An 18,142-nucleotide genomic window follows, 5' to 3' on the forward strand; every position below is an offset into this window, starting at 1 on the left:
GTTGCTAAGGCTATCCTTGAACTTGCCGTCCTCCTGCCTCAGCCTTGCGAGTCCTTTGAATTATATAGGCAGGCGCCACTGCACCTGACATAGTACAGTAAGATTTTGAAAAAGACCACATTGACATAGCTTTGTGGGTTTTGTTTTGTTTTGTTTTTGTGGGGTCTTGCTATGCTGCCCAGGCTGGCCTCGAACTCCTGGGTTCAAGCAATCCTCTTGCCCCAGCCTCCTGAGTAGTGGGTATTAAAGACATGCTACTGTGTCTAGATTTACATAGATTTTATTACAATGTATTGTTATAATCAGCCTATATTATAATTACCACTAATGTCTTACTGTGCCTAATTTATAAATTAAACTTTGTCATAGACATTTATATTTAGAAAGAACAGTACATATAGAGTTTGGCACTCTCCGAGTTTCAGGCACCCATTGGGAGTCTTGGAATATATCTACCAAAGATAAGAGAAGACTACTACATAATTTCCATAGAGGACGTTTGTCACACTGCCCTCATGTGGCTCATCTGGACAACAGTGTTTTTGTTTATTTGTTTCCTTAAGAATAACTTGTATGCAAATAAGTGTAATTTCAAATGTATCTCTAAAGTCACCTAAGTGTTTGGATACTTTTGAAGCTAATGTGAGTCTACAAACTCAGTCTACAGAAAATATCACTTTTATTTTCTACAGTTCTAACTTAATGTCTAACTCTGAACCCTCACCTGGTTAGTAAGACACCTATCTTTAGTCACTCTTGTAACTTTCACCCAATCCTTACCAGTGTCCCCATCCCCTCTGTTGTCTTGGAAGAGAAACCTTCTCTTCCCTGGCTTTGCTGTCCATGAGGCTTTGTCTTGACATCTTATCAAGCAGGGAGAAAATATTCTCAAAATTATTTTCCCCCTGACTACTTTATTTATAGAGATATTTATAAATCATTGGAGAAATCTTTAACTTTCATGCTTAGAAAGAGTTCAGATCAGCAGGGAGTGGAATGTTAATTCAGTTACCAGTGTAAATGTTCACAACTTTTTCCAAGAAGAATATTAAAAGGTCTGTTGTCCTCATTCTCAGGAGCTTTAAGTCACTAAGTGACACTCCCCCAGTTTTCCTTTATGTGAGCGGAGGCTCACCTGGACTCATTCTCCTGGGCTATACAAAGTCACACACGTGCACTTGACTTAGTTGATAGTTTTTGCCTGGGATAGATGCCTGTGTCACACAATCAGGGGACTGCCACATTTTTCTGGGGCCCTACACTTGAAGGACATGTGCCATGCTGGACCGTGGTTATGTCTGCGTAATGCAGGGCAGTATTGGCTGGGAGAAAGGGAGTTAGTAGAGGAAGGGAAGGAGCGGTTCTTATTTTTATTCTTCAAGTACCATTTAATAAGAGTGTACACAGAAGCCTTCTGTTCTTGAATGTATTTGAGAATTAACATTGTCTTCTTCCACCTAAATAACCAACAGAGATTCTCCAAAGATCATGAGTTCATTTGGGAGTAGAGGAGCTCATGATGGGAATACGTGTCAAGAGTAAACTATGAGAATATTCAAAGAGGTTGAGGCAAAGGGACATTTTTAAATGAAAACTGAGGATTACATAAGTGATTTTCAAACAACAATCCTTGGCTGCCGGAATCAGTAGCAAAGAGTGACACCGGTCCGAGGTTGTTCCCACAGTTGCTGGACAGAAGTTCTTGCAGGTGTTTGCTAGATGTGGGTGGCCTTTATGTAAGGTTGTGGTTCTGGCAGTCTTTTGTGATAGTTCTTGTCATCAGGCATATCTGGATGAGGTTCCCCTCCTTTGTAACCTCAGTTTTGTTTATTGTAATTTTTGTTTGTTAGGGTTTGACACAAGCGTGTTCATTCTGATAATTTTCACATCCTCATGCTAAGACCTAATTATTTTTCAGACAATGGAGGGCAGACCCTGGCAGGGGGCAATAACTGGCCCCTTCGAGGAAGAAAATGGAGTCTGTGGGAAGGAGGCATTCGAGGGGTGAGTTTCGTGGCCAGTCCCTTGCTGAAACAGAAGGGCGTGAAGAACCGGGAGCTCATCCACATCTCTGACTGGCTGCCGACCCTCGTTAATCTGGCTGGAGGACACACCAATGGCACGAAGCCTCTGGACGGCTTCGACGTGTGGAAAACCATCAGGTACTTGCCTGCCCTGTCCTTTTCTTCCCAGGATGTTAGGGCTAGGGATGTAGCTCAGTGGTAGAGTACTTGGCTAGCATGTGCAAGACTCTGGGTTCAATCCCTAGCACTACTAAAAAAAAAAAAAAAAAACCCACAAAAAAAATCTTTAATAACAGGTACTTTCACTTTGTAACCCTTTAAAAATCAAGTTGTAAATGTTTATTACAAATTTAAAATGAAGTTCTTTTAAAAAATCTCAACTTGACCAGATATGAAACAATTTTAAATCCTTTAAAGATTTGTTAGTAGGAAAAGGACTTTGAAAAAAAAAAAAATGTGTTTTTGGTCTCAGGACCAAAAAAAGAAGACCTATTTAGAAAAAAAGTGTTAAAACCCCATGCTGCACAGATAATGCAGATAGTTCTAGATATCTGATCATCAGGCAAAAAGCAAGCCCTTAGGTCGTTAGCCCTGGTCATTTCTTATTGCTGGGATTTCGTATTCATTTCTCTTGATGGATGACTGGATGATGGGATAGATGGTAAACCTAAATTTACTCAGCACACCTTTGCTCAGCCTGGGGAGGAGGGGACTTCTCAGCTGGCGATTGTGGCTTTTATCTCTTGACCATCCTGTGGTTTGGGGTTTCCTGGGCGTCTGTGTCAGTAACTGAAGTTGCAGTGGTATGCATGTTGAGAGGGCTGCTGACCCTAGGTCACATCCCCTTGATTTCCCTTATCCTCTTCACTGATACCCTCTCTAGGCTATCTTTGGGGAGCCCCTGTGGACTCATGGTCAGTAGCCCCCATAATATTCTGTCTCACTGGTCCACCTTGTTCTCCTGCACCCTGTTTGTCAGCACCCTCCATCTCTTCTCCCTGTGCTGGAAGGCTGGCATCTTGTGTGGTCACTCTTAGAGTCTCTGCCCTTAGAATCTTCACCTGCTGCGGGGCTGGCCGTTGTTGGTCATGGCCTTCGGGGACACCCTGCAATCCCTCATTCTTTCCCTCACTCACCCTTCCGGTAATTCTGCTGCTGATTGTGTGAGGACCTTACAGACTTGGATGGCACCTGTAATGGTTACAGTCTGCTGCTCATTTCCTACCTTGAACTGGAACTCCGCCAGGCCTGCAACATCTGCTGCCTCTGTGCCCTCTCCTCCCACAACATCCAGTTCCCTCTCTCCGTCTCCTATACCGCTCAGGTGCTTCCTGGGGTGGTTCGTTACGGCAGGCTGGCGTGCAAATACATCTTTGCTGATGTCATTCCTGTTGATGAAATAATATGTGTTTCTTACATTGAGTCATTTGACCCAGACTTTTGTGCTAGGACCTTCTTGTCCTTGTCAGTAGGTGCTGCCCATGTAAGACCACTCAGGCCACCTGTCCCTGCTGTGCTGTCACTGGTGCCAGCTTGGTGTCTGCAGTGCTGAAGGTGGGGGTGGTGGGCAGTTTCTCAGTCCCCGTCTTGTGCTCGTGGTTGCTGTGAGGTAACAGGGCTGCTGCACAGCTTCTGCTCTACTGGGGTGGTAACTAGACCAGTGGCAATGGCTCTGGGGGTGCTGAGGGCTTTGGGGTCCCTTCTCCACCTTGGCTACCTGTGCAACTCCATGGATAACTGTAGATTTCCCAATAACTTATCTACTAATAACCCACTGTTGGTAGCAGACAGTTGATTAATATCTATTTTCTATGTTATATGTATTATATGTTGAAAAATATGCCAGGAATCGCAGGGGAGCACTTTTTATTGCAATAAGCAATTTATTGGAGAGAGAAGCTGCTCATTCGGGGATGATTAGGGTTTTAAATGGGTGTTTTAATGGATACTTTAAACACCTGAGCTCACCACAGTTGCAACAGGAGGTAGCTACAGAATTATTATAGTAGTACAGGAGGTACAACAGTTAATTTTAAGCAATTGTGACTTTCTCTTGCATCTTTATATTTGTTCACATTTCTCTTTATGACACACAGCATCATAGATGGTCTGCTTAGTGTGCATAAGTTTTGATAAATTTTAACTTTTATTGTGGATTTGTATATATTTTAGGGTAGTAATGATAAAATAGGCTATTATATATGTATATTTTGTTCATTCCTGGCAAATCACTTTTTAAAGTTTTTCAATATTTCTAGGCTATTCAGTTTGCCTGCAAGTTTTTTCAAATTGTCACAAATCCACCCCACCAAAAAGAAAGAAAGATCCACATGTAAGATAACCTGTGCCATTCAAGCCCATGGTGTTCCAGGATCAACTATACTGTATTATTTTAATTCTTTTTATAAGTCATGCTAGTTTCCAGGAGGAAAAACTTCTCACCAGTCTCACATCATTTCCTCATTTTCTTGTCTGAAAAGTTGATTTTTCAGTTTGGAGACAATGACTAGTTTATGATTTACACCTAAAGAACACTCAACAACATCCAAGTTACAGAAAAGTTAGTGCCACTGAATAGCTAAATTGGAGAAAAATAAAATAAAATAAAACCCTTTCTCTCATTAATTATTTTGAAGCTTTGTACTCATATTTGCTCATTTACATCGTATAATGTTTTTCTTTAAAATATTTCTGCCTCTATCCATGAGCTAAACTTGAAATGTTTAATCAAGTGACAGTAATATATACTAATTGTAGCTAATTTACATTCTAGAGAAAATAAAATTAATTACCCAAATTCACCTGAAACACTGTAAACACTTAAACATTTTTACCATATTACTTTAAAATTTTCTTTTCAGCATTTTTTTCTTTTTCTTTTTCTTTTCTTTTCTTTCTTTCTTTCTTTCTTTTTTTTTTTTTTTAGCAGTACGAGGGAATGGACCAGGTCTTTGTACATGCTAGACAAGTGCTCTACCACTGAGCTACATCCCCTGCCCTTTAAAATGATATTTTATTTTGAGACATAGTCTTGCTAAGTTGTTGAAGCTGACCTCAAACTTGTTATCCTCCTGTCTCAGCCTCCCAAGTCATTGAGATTATAGTACATCACCACCTTTTTTTACTACTTCTTTTTAATAGATTACCAGTTTTTGATCATCATAAACACTGAAACTCATTACAAACACCATTTTAACAGCTTGCTTATTCAATATATAGATGTGCCTCAATATGTTTAAACATTCTCTTGACTTTGACTCGTTCAGATTTAAAAAAAAAAATCAGTAACACTGAAATGAAATGAACTATTTTTACATAAAATCTCTACTTATATTTTAATTTTTCCCTTGTACATAAATAATTTGAAATTAACTATTGAACTAAAGAAAGTGACCATCTTATAAACATTTGATACACATAAAAAAAAATTGTTTTCCAAAAAGGCCATACCAGTGTCCTTTATTCCATGATATACCAAAGTGCTCATCTCCTTCAGAGCTTTTCCTTATGTAGCTTTGAAAAAATATATTATAGGCCAAATGGTACTCTTTAACTTGAATTTTTTTTTATTATTATTAAAGAGATTATTTTTAAGAATTTTTATTCCATTTGTATTTTCTTTTTTGAAAGTGTTTCCTTTATATCTTTTTACTTTTATTTAGTGAAGAGTCTGTGTTTTCTTGCTCTTTAAAATTGTTTAACTGTTGTATGTCATACAAATATTTTTCCTAAATTGCTGTTGTTTTTTGTTTGACATGAATGTCTAGGTTCGTCAGTGAAATCAGTTTTCTCTCATTTTTGTTGTTGTTAAGAAAGTCTTTTCTCAGCTTGAAATGTGTTAAAAATTTATCTTTATTTTCTTCTAAGTGTTGTGGTTTGATTTCCTTCCATACAATCTTGGATTGTTGTGAGATGATACGTATGTTACCAGAGGTCAATATCAAAAGCAGAAGACTGGGTTGTTTTTTCAGGATTTTTTTTAGATTGTGAAATTCTTTAAAACTGATGAAAGCTATGAATTTATAGGCAAAAAGAACTTAAAAAGGCACAAAAATTTAGATAGGATGTATTTTATGATATTAGAAATAAATTACACATCTTTTTCTATGTGGTTATACTTAGAAGGATATTTTTAAAAAATTCTTTATAAACCTATGTCTGTCTTGCTCACTTTAATACAAAATTAATAACCACTTCATTATGAAAAGGAAATAAATCAAAAATGTTTAAGCACAGCCAAACTTGAATTTCAACTGAAGGAATAACCAACTATTAAGTTGAAGGACATTGAGGTTTGACGAAGAAGTAGAAGAAAACTTTGCTTCTGACATGGCAACATTTGCAGCAAGCTTGACATCTAATCATTTTTTATTTTTGTTTTGTTTTGGTGGCAAAAGTTTTGTAAACCCTGGCTTATAAAAGTATCCAGTAGTACCCTGAACCAAAGCTGTGTAGCATATTTTGCCACAGGTGAACTCTGTAGAGAAACAGTTGGATTCATTTTGAATAATTTCCTTTGTCCCCAACTTACTGAGGTTATTATCTTTGGCAAAGTCCACATCATATTGATGTTTGTTCATCTTGCCAAATTTTGGATTATAAATCCAACATTTCAATTTTTAAATTATCTTGATCATAAGTAACCTTTAAGAGTTTGGCCCATGTTCGTTGCTGCCTGCGGAGAAATTGGCCAAATGTCTGATGACCTTTAACTCCAGATTGTAAAATGTCTTTCTGCACTGTTAGAATGTTCTAGTGAGCAATCACTTAGGGAGCAGGAGCTCTGGGCTCTTCAACAGCATCCAAAATGTTAACTGCAGGGCTGTCACCAAAAGATATGACCAAGAGTATTGCTCAATTTTGCTAAACCATGGGAGAGTGGGCTTTCCTTTACTATTAAACAAATTCGTGAAGATCAAAGATCAATCAAGCTTATCAAGACTTGTTCTGTGGAAACTCAGCAAATTTAATAAGTGAAGATCTGTTCTTATTCTGCCTTCATAACTTGATTAAAGTTCCTGAAAAAAATGATTCAGCTACTGGTCCTGAAATTGCTGATTCTCGAAGCCTTAGGCAAGCCTTCTTGCAGTATGTGTAGCACCACATTTTGCACTGGGACTGCGATAATAGGAATCGACCAGTCACATTGATGTCTGGAGCTTCTTTTCCAAAGCAGCCAAAACAAATGGACAGCCAAATGTCAGAGACACTTGATCTGTGCCCAGAGGACTGAAAGTTTTTCCAGAAATGGAAATATCATTTTAAAGATGATGGTAGTTTTTGGAAATTTCAAAACGGGCTCACGAGATAGGAATGCCAGTAATGGATGAAAAACAGAGTGGGCTCTGCTGAGAGTATCAGAGGTTCCATGGGTTGCTTAGTTACCCCATCCTCTTAGACTTGCTGCAAAACACTGAACTGTTAGGAGATTTATTAGCAGCTCTGAGGTGAGTGACAGTGTTTGCAACAGGAGCATATCAACTGCTTCAATATACTAAGTAGAATTAATAGATGATTAGGCATTAAGAAAAAATAAACTTGAAGGTGTTCAGCAAAAGAATCTATTCAAAATGAAATATTAAAAATATTTTTAAGTGAAGAGAACATCAGTAGTCTGGGGGATAATTTTAAGTGTCCTGGTGAAAAGAATAAGCATGCCCTTCTTCCCAAATTAATTTACCTGTCTAATCTCATTCAATCCAATTTTTAAGAAGCTTTTCATATAACTTAGCGAAATATTAATAAAGTTCACCAGAAAAAAATTAAGAAGTAGGCATTGTCAAGAAAATTCTGTAAAGTATTATGAAAGAGATGCTAATAACTATTTCTTCCAGGTATTTAAACATACTCTAAGAAGACAATGGTTAAAGAGTGAAGTGCTAACATAAAAACAGAGCCAGTGGATGCAAACAGATCATAGTACCAAAAAGAACACAAACATAATTAAAATGGTGCTACTAATCAGTGAAAAGAAAATTATGTTCAATAATCAGTCTAGGTCACTAGGAATACAGTATGAAAATCAGGTAAAATTAGTATCTAATTGTCAATCTCACACATTATAGCTTTCATTTTTAGAGGTTCAGCTTGAGTTTTTTTAATATCCTCTGTGTTTCTACTTAACTTTCTAAACATTTAGAAAACAGTTATGGCAACCATAATATCTGTAAAATGTTCTCTGCTTATTCCAGTATATATGCAGTTCTGGGTTGGTTGGGATTGATTGATTGTGATTCTCATTATAGGTCATGTTTCCATACCTTTTGATTCAATGTCAGACGTTGTGTACATTTACCCTGTTGAATGATGGATATTTTTGAATTCTTATTACTGTTCTTGCTTTGTTCTGAGGTGCAGTTGTTAACTGAATTTGTTTGAGTAATGCTTTTATGATTTATAAGGCAGATCCAGAGCAGTGCTCATTTTCAAGCTAAATATTTCCTATTGCTGAAGTCAAAATGCTTTTTAGAAATCTCCTCAGTACCCTGTGAATTATGAGTATTGCTAATGCAGCTGATGGGAGCAAGGGTTTTCCCCACCTGGCGAATGCTAAGCACTGTTCCCTGTGATCCTTTTTTTTTTTTTAATTTTGTTTTTAGTTGTTGATAGACTTTTATTTTATTTATTTATAAGAGGTGCTGAGAGTCGAACCCAGTGCCTCACACATGCCAGGCAAGTGCACTACCGCTGAGCTCCAGCCCCAGCCCTCCCTGTAATCCTTCTACCTTGGTCTTTTCCTCGTGATGAGTAGTTCTCTCATACACATCTTCTGATCATTACTCAGCAAAATACTCTAAGGGGATCCTCTGTAGATCTCCAGGATTTTCTTCATGCAGTTTTCTCTTCTACTTGAACTCTAGCTGCCTTGATCTCCCTGGCTCTCAGCTGTGTCCCCTGTGCCACAGCTTGAGAATGCTCTCAAGGTAGTAAGCTGGGAGGATCAAAAGACACTTCCTTCACTTCCCATCTTTCAAGGGTCTTTGTTCTTTGCCTAAATTCTGCTGTTTTGAAAACTGTTGTTTCATGTTTTCCTTTGAGTTGGCTTTAGGCAGGAGGGCAAGCAGATCTCGTTTGCTTGTTTCTCTGTCTTGGCTGGATGGAAGCAAGCATCCTGAAAGAAAAATGTATTGTGCCTTTGATTTCTTGACCAAGATTTCTCTGCAAATTTCCCACTTTCAAATATTTGTTAACTCAATATAGGTTTATAGACTCAGCTTGCTGAAATGGAATATTATAAATTTTATAATTCTTCTTTCCAAATAGTTTAATCTTCTGTATACAACTTTATAATCATATGTAGAGAAATGATGTATAGATAGATAGTGTTTGATTATCTTAAATGTCACCAACATTCCTTTTGTTATATAACTTTCCCCTTTGGTTCTTAAATTTAATCTTTTGGTTAGTTGGGTAGTATTTTAATTTTTCAGTAAAGGTACATAAATGGTGAATTTTTTTCTGAATTTTTATATATGAAAGTTATCTTTCTGTTACATTCAAACATAAATAATAATTTGATAAAGAATTTTTGTCAAATCTTTTCTCCTTAAGATGGTATAGATATTACTTAATTGTCTTCTGCTAAGAGTCATTGAAGGAAAGTGTGCCAAGTAAATGCAGGCTAAAAGAAGCCAGAATTGCAGTCTTGGAACTGGACAAGGTAAACTTTATGGCAAAATTACTAGTAAATCTAAGGGCAGAAATGGCACAAATGGGAATTTCTTCTTTGACTTCTATATTTGGAAGTTTAATTTATTTCCAAATATTTTATTTAATACTTGGAATAATTTCCAAATATTCAGTTTCTGAATATTTTAGGCTTTCCCTGATTTCATATCCTTTTTCTAGTTTATTTCTGTTGTGATCAGAAGACATTCTTTTTATTATTTCAATCCTTTTAAATTCAGAACTTGGCCCAGCATATGGCCTTTCTTGGTATCTGAGCTGTGGCACTTGAAAAGAAGGTGGGTTCTGTAGTGACTGAGTATAGGGTCAAGTGTTTCTTTGTGATCCACTCCGAAAGTGTTTTATAGAAGTGTTTTATCTACTAAACTTTGAGGATTGTTACTTTCATTCTTTTCTTTGTCACATTGTTTTGTTATGTTTACCTTTTATTTTTTATCTAGTTCTTTTAATATTTAGAACAATTTGTGTTCTATCCTAGTGTTCACCGTTATACTAGTGTCTTTTGGTAACTCTCTTAGTCCCTTTTTCTTCCTCAGGTTCTACTATTGGGTATACCAACTTTTAATGGCATCTTTGCCTTCCAGTTATTACTCATAAGGAAATCAAGTCGCTTATTCAACTTTATCCTTTCTCTTTCAGTTTTATTATTAGTTGGGGTTTGTTTTTGTTTTTGTTTTTGTTTTTTTTAAGTTAGCTTTTCATCACTGTGACTGATATACCCAACAAGAACAACTTAGAAGAAAGGTTTATTTGGGCCTTAACAGTTTCAAAGGTCTCAGTCCATAAACAGCTAACTCCATTGCTCTGGGCCCCAGATAAGGCAGAACACCCTGGCAGAAGGATATGGCAGAAGAAATCAGCTCAGGACATGACAACCAGAAAGCAGAGAGACAGAGAGTGTGCTCTGCTCACCAGGGACAAAATATAAACCCCAGTGACCTACTTCCTCCAGTTACACCCTGCCGGTCCACAGTTAGCACCCAGTTAACCATATCCATGGATTGATCTGCTGATTAGATCACATCTCATAAACTAATCATTTCACCTCTGAACATTCTTGCATCATCTCACACATGAGCTTCTGGGGGGACACTTCATATCTAAACAATAGCAATTGTATTATTTCTACTTTGTCAAGAGTACATACATGAAATATTGTTCACTTCTTACCCACAATTTTGTATCAGTCTTATGTGTACATTTTGTATAAGTCTTAGATCTATATTGCTTTTAGTTGAAAGCACCTTCCATTGCAAACTACCTGGTTATTTTGAAAGTGTTCACATTTATCTTTTAGTTGGAGGAATTCATCCTTGAACAGACTTCTCAGGATTCTTTGAATTCCTGCATGTCTATTAAAACATTTTCTGCAACCTTGGTAATTGAAAAACAGCTTAACTGATTTAAAAACACTTTTTTCATATTTTCTTTCCTTGAGGTTCTTAAAAATGTACCTTCAGTCTACTTGTGTTTTATGTTGCAGTTAATAAATCTAATGTTAGCCTGGTTTTATTTCCTTTGCAAATGACGGGGTCCTTTTGTTTGGAGGCCTAGAAGGATATTACTATTGTTATTGTTATTATTGGAAATCTAATCTTTTGATAAATATGTTTCCAAGTAGACCATAGTGGGGTCAGTTTTTCCAGATACAAAGTGAAGTCTTTTGTTTTTACATTCAGATCTTCTATTATTTTAGGTTCTTTTTAATTATAATTTAAATACTCTATACCATTGTTTCATTTTCTTCTTTAGCAACTTCAAATACAGGCATTATTGAATCTTCTTCACATAGATTTTGTTTCTATTAGCTTCTCCCTGATCTTTTTTGCCTCTTTATTTTTATTTTGAAATGTTTTCTCTCTTTTTGTTTCTATTCCATATATGCCTTCACATATTCCAGCTGTAATAATGTCCCTTCATTTCTGAGATTTTTCTTTTCTTCTTTCTGTTAGTTTCTTCCCTTAGCTCAGAATCTGTTTTTTGTTTTGTTTTTATTCTCATTAGTTATACATGACAGTAGACTGACACAGCATACATAAATTGTTATGCTTGAATTCGGGACCCCCAAAAGACCACCAGAGACCAAGATCCACGTAAGCAGCAAAGAGGTGTTTATTGTGAGCTAGCTGGGTGACTCCGCACGCACACAGCAACTGGTGAGTCTGAGAGGCCCCGAGCCCTGGGTTTGCAGCAGTTTTATACACTCTTTGGAGAAGGCAGGGACCCCCACATACATCATAGCATCTCTTAGCAAATCATCACACACCTCGGGAAAATCATAAAACAACTCTAAAACGTGATTAGCACATTCACTGGCAGGAACAATTTGGGTAGGTGTGATTGGTTACTACAAGAGGGGGATTCATTTGAACTGATTGGTTTAAACCAAGAGGGGGTGTTCGTGCTGAACTGCATGGTTTCCCAACATGTTATCAACCACCATAAACTACTGGGAGGGTCATCTGACATCCCAGGTATTTCTCTGTCTCATGCTGATTGGTGGCTGCTAGGGGGTTGCTATGGGTCCCCACCTAGCCTGACTGAGTCAGGGTCACCTGGCACAGCAGATCTCTCCTGTTATTTGTAGATAAACAACTTAGCAGGGTGGGAATGTGCCTAGGAGTGCTCTGTGGGTCTTTCCAAGAACAAAGTTCATGTCCCTTCCTCGGACAGGCTTTGCTCTGAGGTAGAGGCTGGTTTTTCAAAATGAAGTATAATTTCTCATTATTCTGGTTGTACATGATGTAGAATCACACCGGTCATGTAGTCATATATGCACATAGGGTAATAATGTCAAATTTCTTCCTTCCCCCATGCCCCCTCCCTTCCTTTCACTCTCCTCTACCTAATCTAAAGTAACTCTATTCTTCCCTAGCCACCGCCCCACAAATTGTGAATTAGCATCTACATATCAGAGAAAACATTCTGTCTTTGGTTTTTTGGGATTGGCTTATTTCGTTTAACATGAAATTCTCCAGTTCCATTCATTTACCAGCAAATGCCATAATTTCACTCTTCTTTAAGGCTGAGTATTATTCCATTGTGTTTATATACCACATTTTCTTTATCCATTCATCTGTTGAAAGACACCTAGGTTGGTTCCATAGTTTAGCTATTGTGAGTTGAGCAGCTATTAACATTGATGTGGCTGTGTCACTGTAGTTTGCTGATTTTAAGTTCTTTGGGTATAAACCAAGGAGTGGGATAGCTGGGTCAAATGATGGTTTAATTCCAAGGACCTGGGTTTTTAAGTTTCTGATTTACAGTGTTTTAAAATATTGGAGTTGCTGATTTAATTATACTTAATTCATGTTGAAATATCATGTAACAGTTTTCCTCTGCCTTGTGACTTTTTCCATAGTAGGAAAGTATCTTCATTTGCCAAAAGTTTTGAATTCTCATTTTCTCTTTTTAAATATTCTGTGTAACTTGTATAGGTGCTATATTCCTTTTGTTGCCATTGTTCACGTTTACCTGCAATAGTAGGTGATCTGTGGGGATTGGATTTGAATAATTGTATTTATCCATTTTTTTTTTTTTTTTTTTTTTTAGTTAAAAGCACCTTCTGTTGCTAACAGCAAAGTGCACTTTATGCAAAAGAGCAGGCAAGTGCTGCCTCTTTCTCTCTGGTCTGCCCTCTCATGACTTATCAAGATGGGTTTTATAAGAAATTTAAATTTCAATGACCACCATTAGTCTATGGGAATATGAAAGTTCACCTTCTTAGGTTCTTACTCTAAACAGCACTAAACACTGTAAATAAAGCATTTTATATAGGAGTTAAAGATACCAAGCGACTCTCTGTTTATCTGTGTGTATTTTTTAAGTTAAAAACAAACTTCAAAAAGTGAGGTATTATTTTTAAATCCCTACTTTGAATCCCTAGCCCATCATTTTGATACAGGGCCTTCACACCTGTGTTTACAGTATGTCTTGCTCTGAGGGTTCCTTCAGATGGTTGGGTGGCTTTGCATTTTAGGAAGCTATAGATCCTGGCATTTCATCCTGTGTTGGTCTGGTGTTTGCTGACAGAGAAGGAAGCCACTGGGAATGGGCGTGGGGGAGGCAAGATGGGCAGGTCTGAGGATAGTTGACAGAAGATCCTTGCCCATTTTTTTGTTTTGTTTTGTGCGGCCCCTGAGCGGCAGAGTTAGACAAAGCAAATCTATCTTTCCCTACTTTCTTTCTCAGATTTTATTTTTAAATCCAAAAAAGATGTTGTTAATCTCGTCAGCACTGGTGTTGGTGAGAATGCCCTCAGGGCTTTAGTGTCTGGGCTTCTCTTTAGTTTCCAATACTGTTGCCAGTTTTCATCTTCTTGTCGTTCTTCATGGGTATTAAAATGGAAATTGCAAGAAGGGTATAGTAGCCCCTCCGATTTTTCCTGAGACCAACCCAAAAGTCCTACCAATTATTTTTAGCAATTAATAGGAAAAGACTATGTTAAGAATGTAATTTGATGATTTTTGATAATACTACTTTTCTTGATAATACTACTTTTCCTGGATAAAAACGAATAACAATGAAAAGTATCTCTCTACTCTGTATCAAATAAACTTAATTTACATACTGCCTCACCAAACTTAGTCAAAATTTTATAATTTCCCTGCCTAAATTCTTTGCTCATGGTAATGTTTGTGTGTTAAAGGGCTGTCCAAGGAGCATGGGAATTGCACAAATCTAATATTACCCTACACAACAATGAAGAAAAAAAATCCTGCAAGGAATTCACTAGTAAATAGTGAATTAAAATATGCCCTCTGATTGGATAAGGGTCAAATCTTGTCTCCTGCATTTATTATTTGTACAACTATGGGCAAGTTACTTAATGTCTGCCACCATTAATTTCCTGATGTGTAAAATTTAGCAACAGTGGTACTTATCTTATAAGCACTGATATGAGCATTTAGTGGAAGAATGTGTATAAAATACTTAGCAGAAGGCTTAGAATATAGTCGTAAGAGCTCAGTAGCTGGAAGTGAAGACACTAACCAAGATGGCGATGCTTACAGAGGATGCACAGGATGGAAATTACCCTGTGGATGACACTTTCATGTTTTAATCAGTTTTTTTTTTTAATTTTCAGAAATTATTTCTATGGCTATTTCTTTTTCTAAAAATTTGATACTGTCTTCTAGGGTATGTCCTTTATGACAGATGGTCAGCAGCTAGGGGTAAGAGAAGTACGGAATAGCATTTCATTTATTTATGGGAAGTGTTTTATTGCCCCACCCTTCAACAAATAGGAAAATGAAGGCCCAAAACTGGAAACTCTATAAATGGACAGTGCTGTGATCTCAGTGTCTGACACTGTAGACTTTTAGAAAATATTTATAGCACATTGGAAACTAGTCACTGATCAGTATCTCCTTGTTCTTTTGTTGTTGTTGTTGTTGTTGTTTAATAAAACTGATCTAGAAAATGTGAAATTTGGAGTAAACAAACTGAATACTGAAATGCCACCACTGAGAATCGTATGCCACTTAACAAGTCTTTACAAGAAGGGGGTAGATAAAAATGATCAACATTTTTGGAAATAGAGACATTTGCTGTTATAATATAAATATTTACTTATGGAGCCTTAAAAATAAGCTAAGTGAATTAAGAAACACCGGCATTCAAGTAGACACAGAGGTCATGTGTACATTTCACAAAACAGACAATTTTGCCTCCATGTTAGGAGTGGGGATTCAGGCATTGGTCTACCTGAATTTTATCACCTGCTCAACCTTGTAACTCATTTGGCCACTCTGTGCCAAGATTGTGTTGATAATTAAATTAGATAATGCATGTGAATTATTTAGAATATGGCATAATATATGCTCTATCAATGCTAGCTACTAATATTTAAAACTAAGGATAAAAAGAGCTCCGGTTTAGCACGTTTCATCTGTGCCCACTTCACTGACTTAGAGATAGAACTCTGTTCACATTGACTCATTAAATGGTCAATGTGAACAAAATGATTCTTTTCTTTACACAGCTCTTTGTCTACTTCCTTGCCATGGGCATTTGTATATCCTGGGGGTAGGAGGGAGCATGCACAGTGACCACCCTTGAACTGTTCCAGCCATTCCTGCCTGAAAGAAGCTCTGCTCTGTTGCTGTCAGTCTGGAGCCCAAACACTTGCTGTAGTGAAACCATCCGTGTTGCCTCAGTTCACCCATAACAGGGCTTTTGGTGAAGTTATGTGATTATTGAAAAATCACTTCCCATACACATCAGCAGTCATTATTCAGATTTAAGTTTCACAAATGGAATCAATAGCCTGTTGAAGATAGTGTTGCTTATACACCTAAACCATACCATCTGCCTAAAACAAAAAAAAAATTAGGAAGATTCATAACAGATTGCACTATATCTTTCTTTTAATATGCAGTTCATAATGAGTAGGTTGCATGACTCAGTTATGTGGACACTGGTATTTTTCTAATAAGAGGCTCCCACATGGTAGAGAAGATGCAGCATGTCTTGGAAATTAAAGTTACAGCTACCCCACTGTGTTTCATAAAGGGAATCTTGGCAGCAAGAAGAATGGAGAGGAGAATTAATGTTCCATTTTATCTTCATATTATTCTTGTATTTGTGTCTCAGGCTTTATTCTTGTGACTGTGGTTGTATTCTTTTCGTGTCTGCAGAGTCAGGATATATATTTTGCAATAAAAGGAGCTTTCTTGCCTCATTTAACTTTCATAACAATCCCATCACATAAGTATTTTTATCCACATTTTGCTAATAAGAAAAATAAGGCTCAGCCCCGTGTAGTGGTGCACGCCTATAATTCCAGCTGCTCAGGAGATTGAGACAAGAGGATCATATGTTTGAGGCCAGCCTCAGCAACTTAATGAGGCCCTAAGCAACTTAGTGAGACCCTGCCTCAAAATAAAAAAAATAAAAAGGGCTGGGAATGTGGCTGTGCGGTAAATTGCCCCTGGATTCCTAGTACCAAAAAAAAAAAAGGAAAGAAAAAGAAAAACATGGCCCATGTTTATTTTATTTATCCAGTAATTTGTCCTTTAACAGCTTTGCTCTCAAAGACAATGCTGTTCTAAATATGAGAAAGTGATACCTTCATAATTGGTTAAAAAAAGGTCTACTTTTGGTACTTTGATTGTATGGAAATAACTTTGGGGCAGTATAGTGTATAGTTATATTAGAATCATAGGATATTATAATATTTGTAGCATTACCTAAAAATGAATACATACATATATGATTATATGGAAGACACAAACAGAAGGCAGAATATTATGTTATAGTAATCATGAATCCTCTAACCATTTTACATGTTTGATAAGATCACTATTTCATAAGACAGTAGTGATCACACAGTTGATATTACTGAAACCATGTTATGCACATATAACACATGCTTTTTTCTTCACCCCACTGATATATACACCCTTGAAAAAGAAATTATATCATATGCCAAAAATTTGTGTTCAAGGTAGTTTGACCACTTGCCTATTCAGAGTATATTAAGGTACTGGTTGTAGGAAATTATCAACAGAATTCTTTTTTGTGTGTGGCAGTGCTAGGGTTTGGACCCAGGACCTGTGCCTGCTAGGCAAGCGCTCAACCACTAAATTATATGCCCATCCCTTTTTATTTTGAGACAGGGGTCTCACTAAGTCACCCAGACTGTCCTCTAACTTGCAATCCTCCTGCCTCCACCTTCTGAGTATCTGGGACTACCATCATGTGTCACCAGGCTCAGCCTGATTATTACATTTTAAAAAATAGAATTGCAGCTTCTGATAGGCAGAGTCTGGGCCCCTATTTACTTCCTAATGATTCTGCCTAAGAAATTTTTTTCCAGTGACTCATTAGTCAACTAGGATTATTCATAACCTTTGGGGTTAAAAAAGTTATTTAATTTAGTTTCCTTCCCTCTTCTAAATAATGGAAAAAAGAAATGAACAAATTATATCATATAAACTCTCTCTAGAGTTATTGGAAACACATCCTTTATTTAACTGTGTCTACTATTCTGGAGCATTCCAGGGAATTCTGCTTTAAAGATGAATGGTTTCTTAGCAGTATAGAACCTGAATATTTTGGATGCCTATCCACCCTATTTCATTCTTTCTTTCCTTTGAATTGAATGAATTTTGTTTAGATTTTCTCTAGCCCAGAAAAAAATTGTTTTTGTTATCCTAAAAATGTGGCCCACAAGTTATACTTGGTTAAGTCTAATCAATAGCTTTGTCCCCTTCCCAAATCTTATAGATAATAAAGTTTTCATTCTAATTTCCCTTCCTTGATATTATAATCCAGAATTTTAATCTCTTCACTTGTTTTTAAGATTACAAATTAGACATCATCATCATCTTCTTCATTCTGTTTACATTTTTTGTTTGTTTGTTTTTTGCATTTACCATTTTCTTTGCATATTATCCCGACTCCCATTCTGGGATCAAACCCTAGTTCCT

The 18,142-nt window shown here is 36.8% G+C and overlaps 1 protein-coding gene across 1 annotated transcript in view; it reads left to right on the forward strand.

The window, feature by feature from the left end:
- Arsb (arylsulfatase B) overlaps positions 1-18,142 on the forward strand; it is a 174,670-nt gene that overhangs the window by 86,735 nt on the left and 69,793 nt on the right. Inside the window, exon 5 of the mRNA XM_076856066.2 lies at positions 1,919-2,162. Coding sequence (XP_076712181.1) covers positions 1,919-2,162 — 244 coding nt within the window. The remainder of the gene's footprint in view (positions 1-1,918; positions 2,163-18,142) is intronic.

Source organism: Callospermophilus lateralis, chromosome 5 (assembly GCF_048772815.1).
Source record: "Callospermophilus lateralis isolate mCalLat2 chromosome 5, mCalLat2.hap1, whole genome shotgun sequence".
NCBI classification, from domain to species: Eukaryota; Metazoa; Chordata; class Mammalia; order Rodentia; family Sciuridae; genus Callospermophilus; species Callospermophilus lateralis.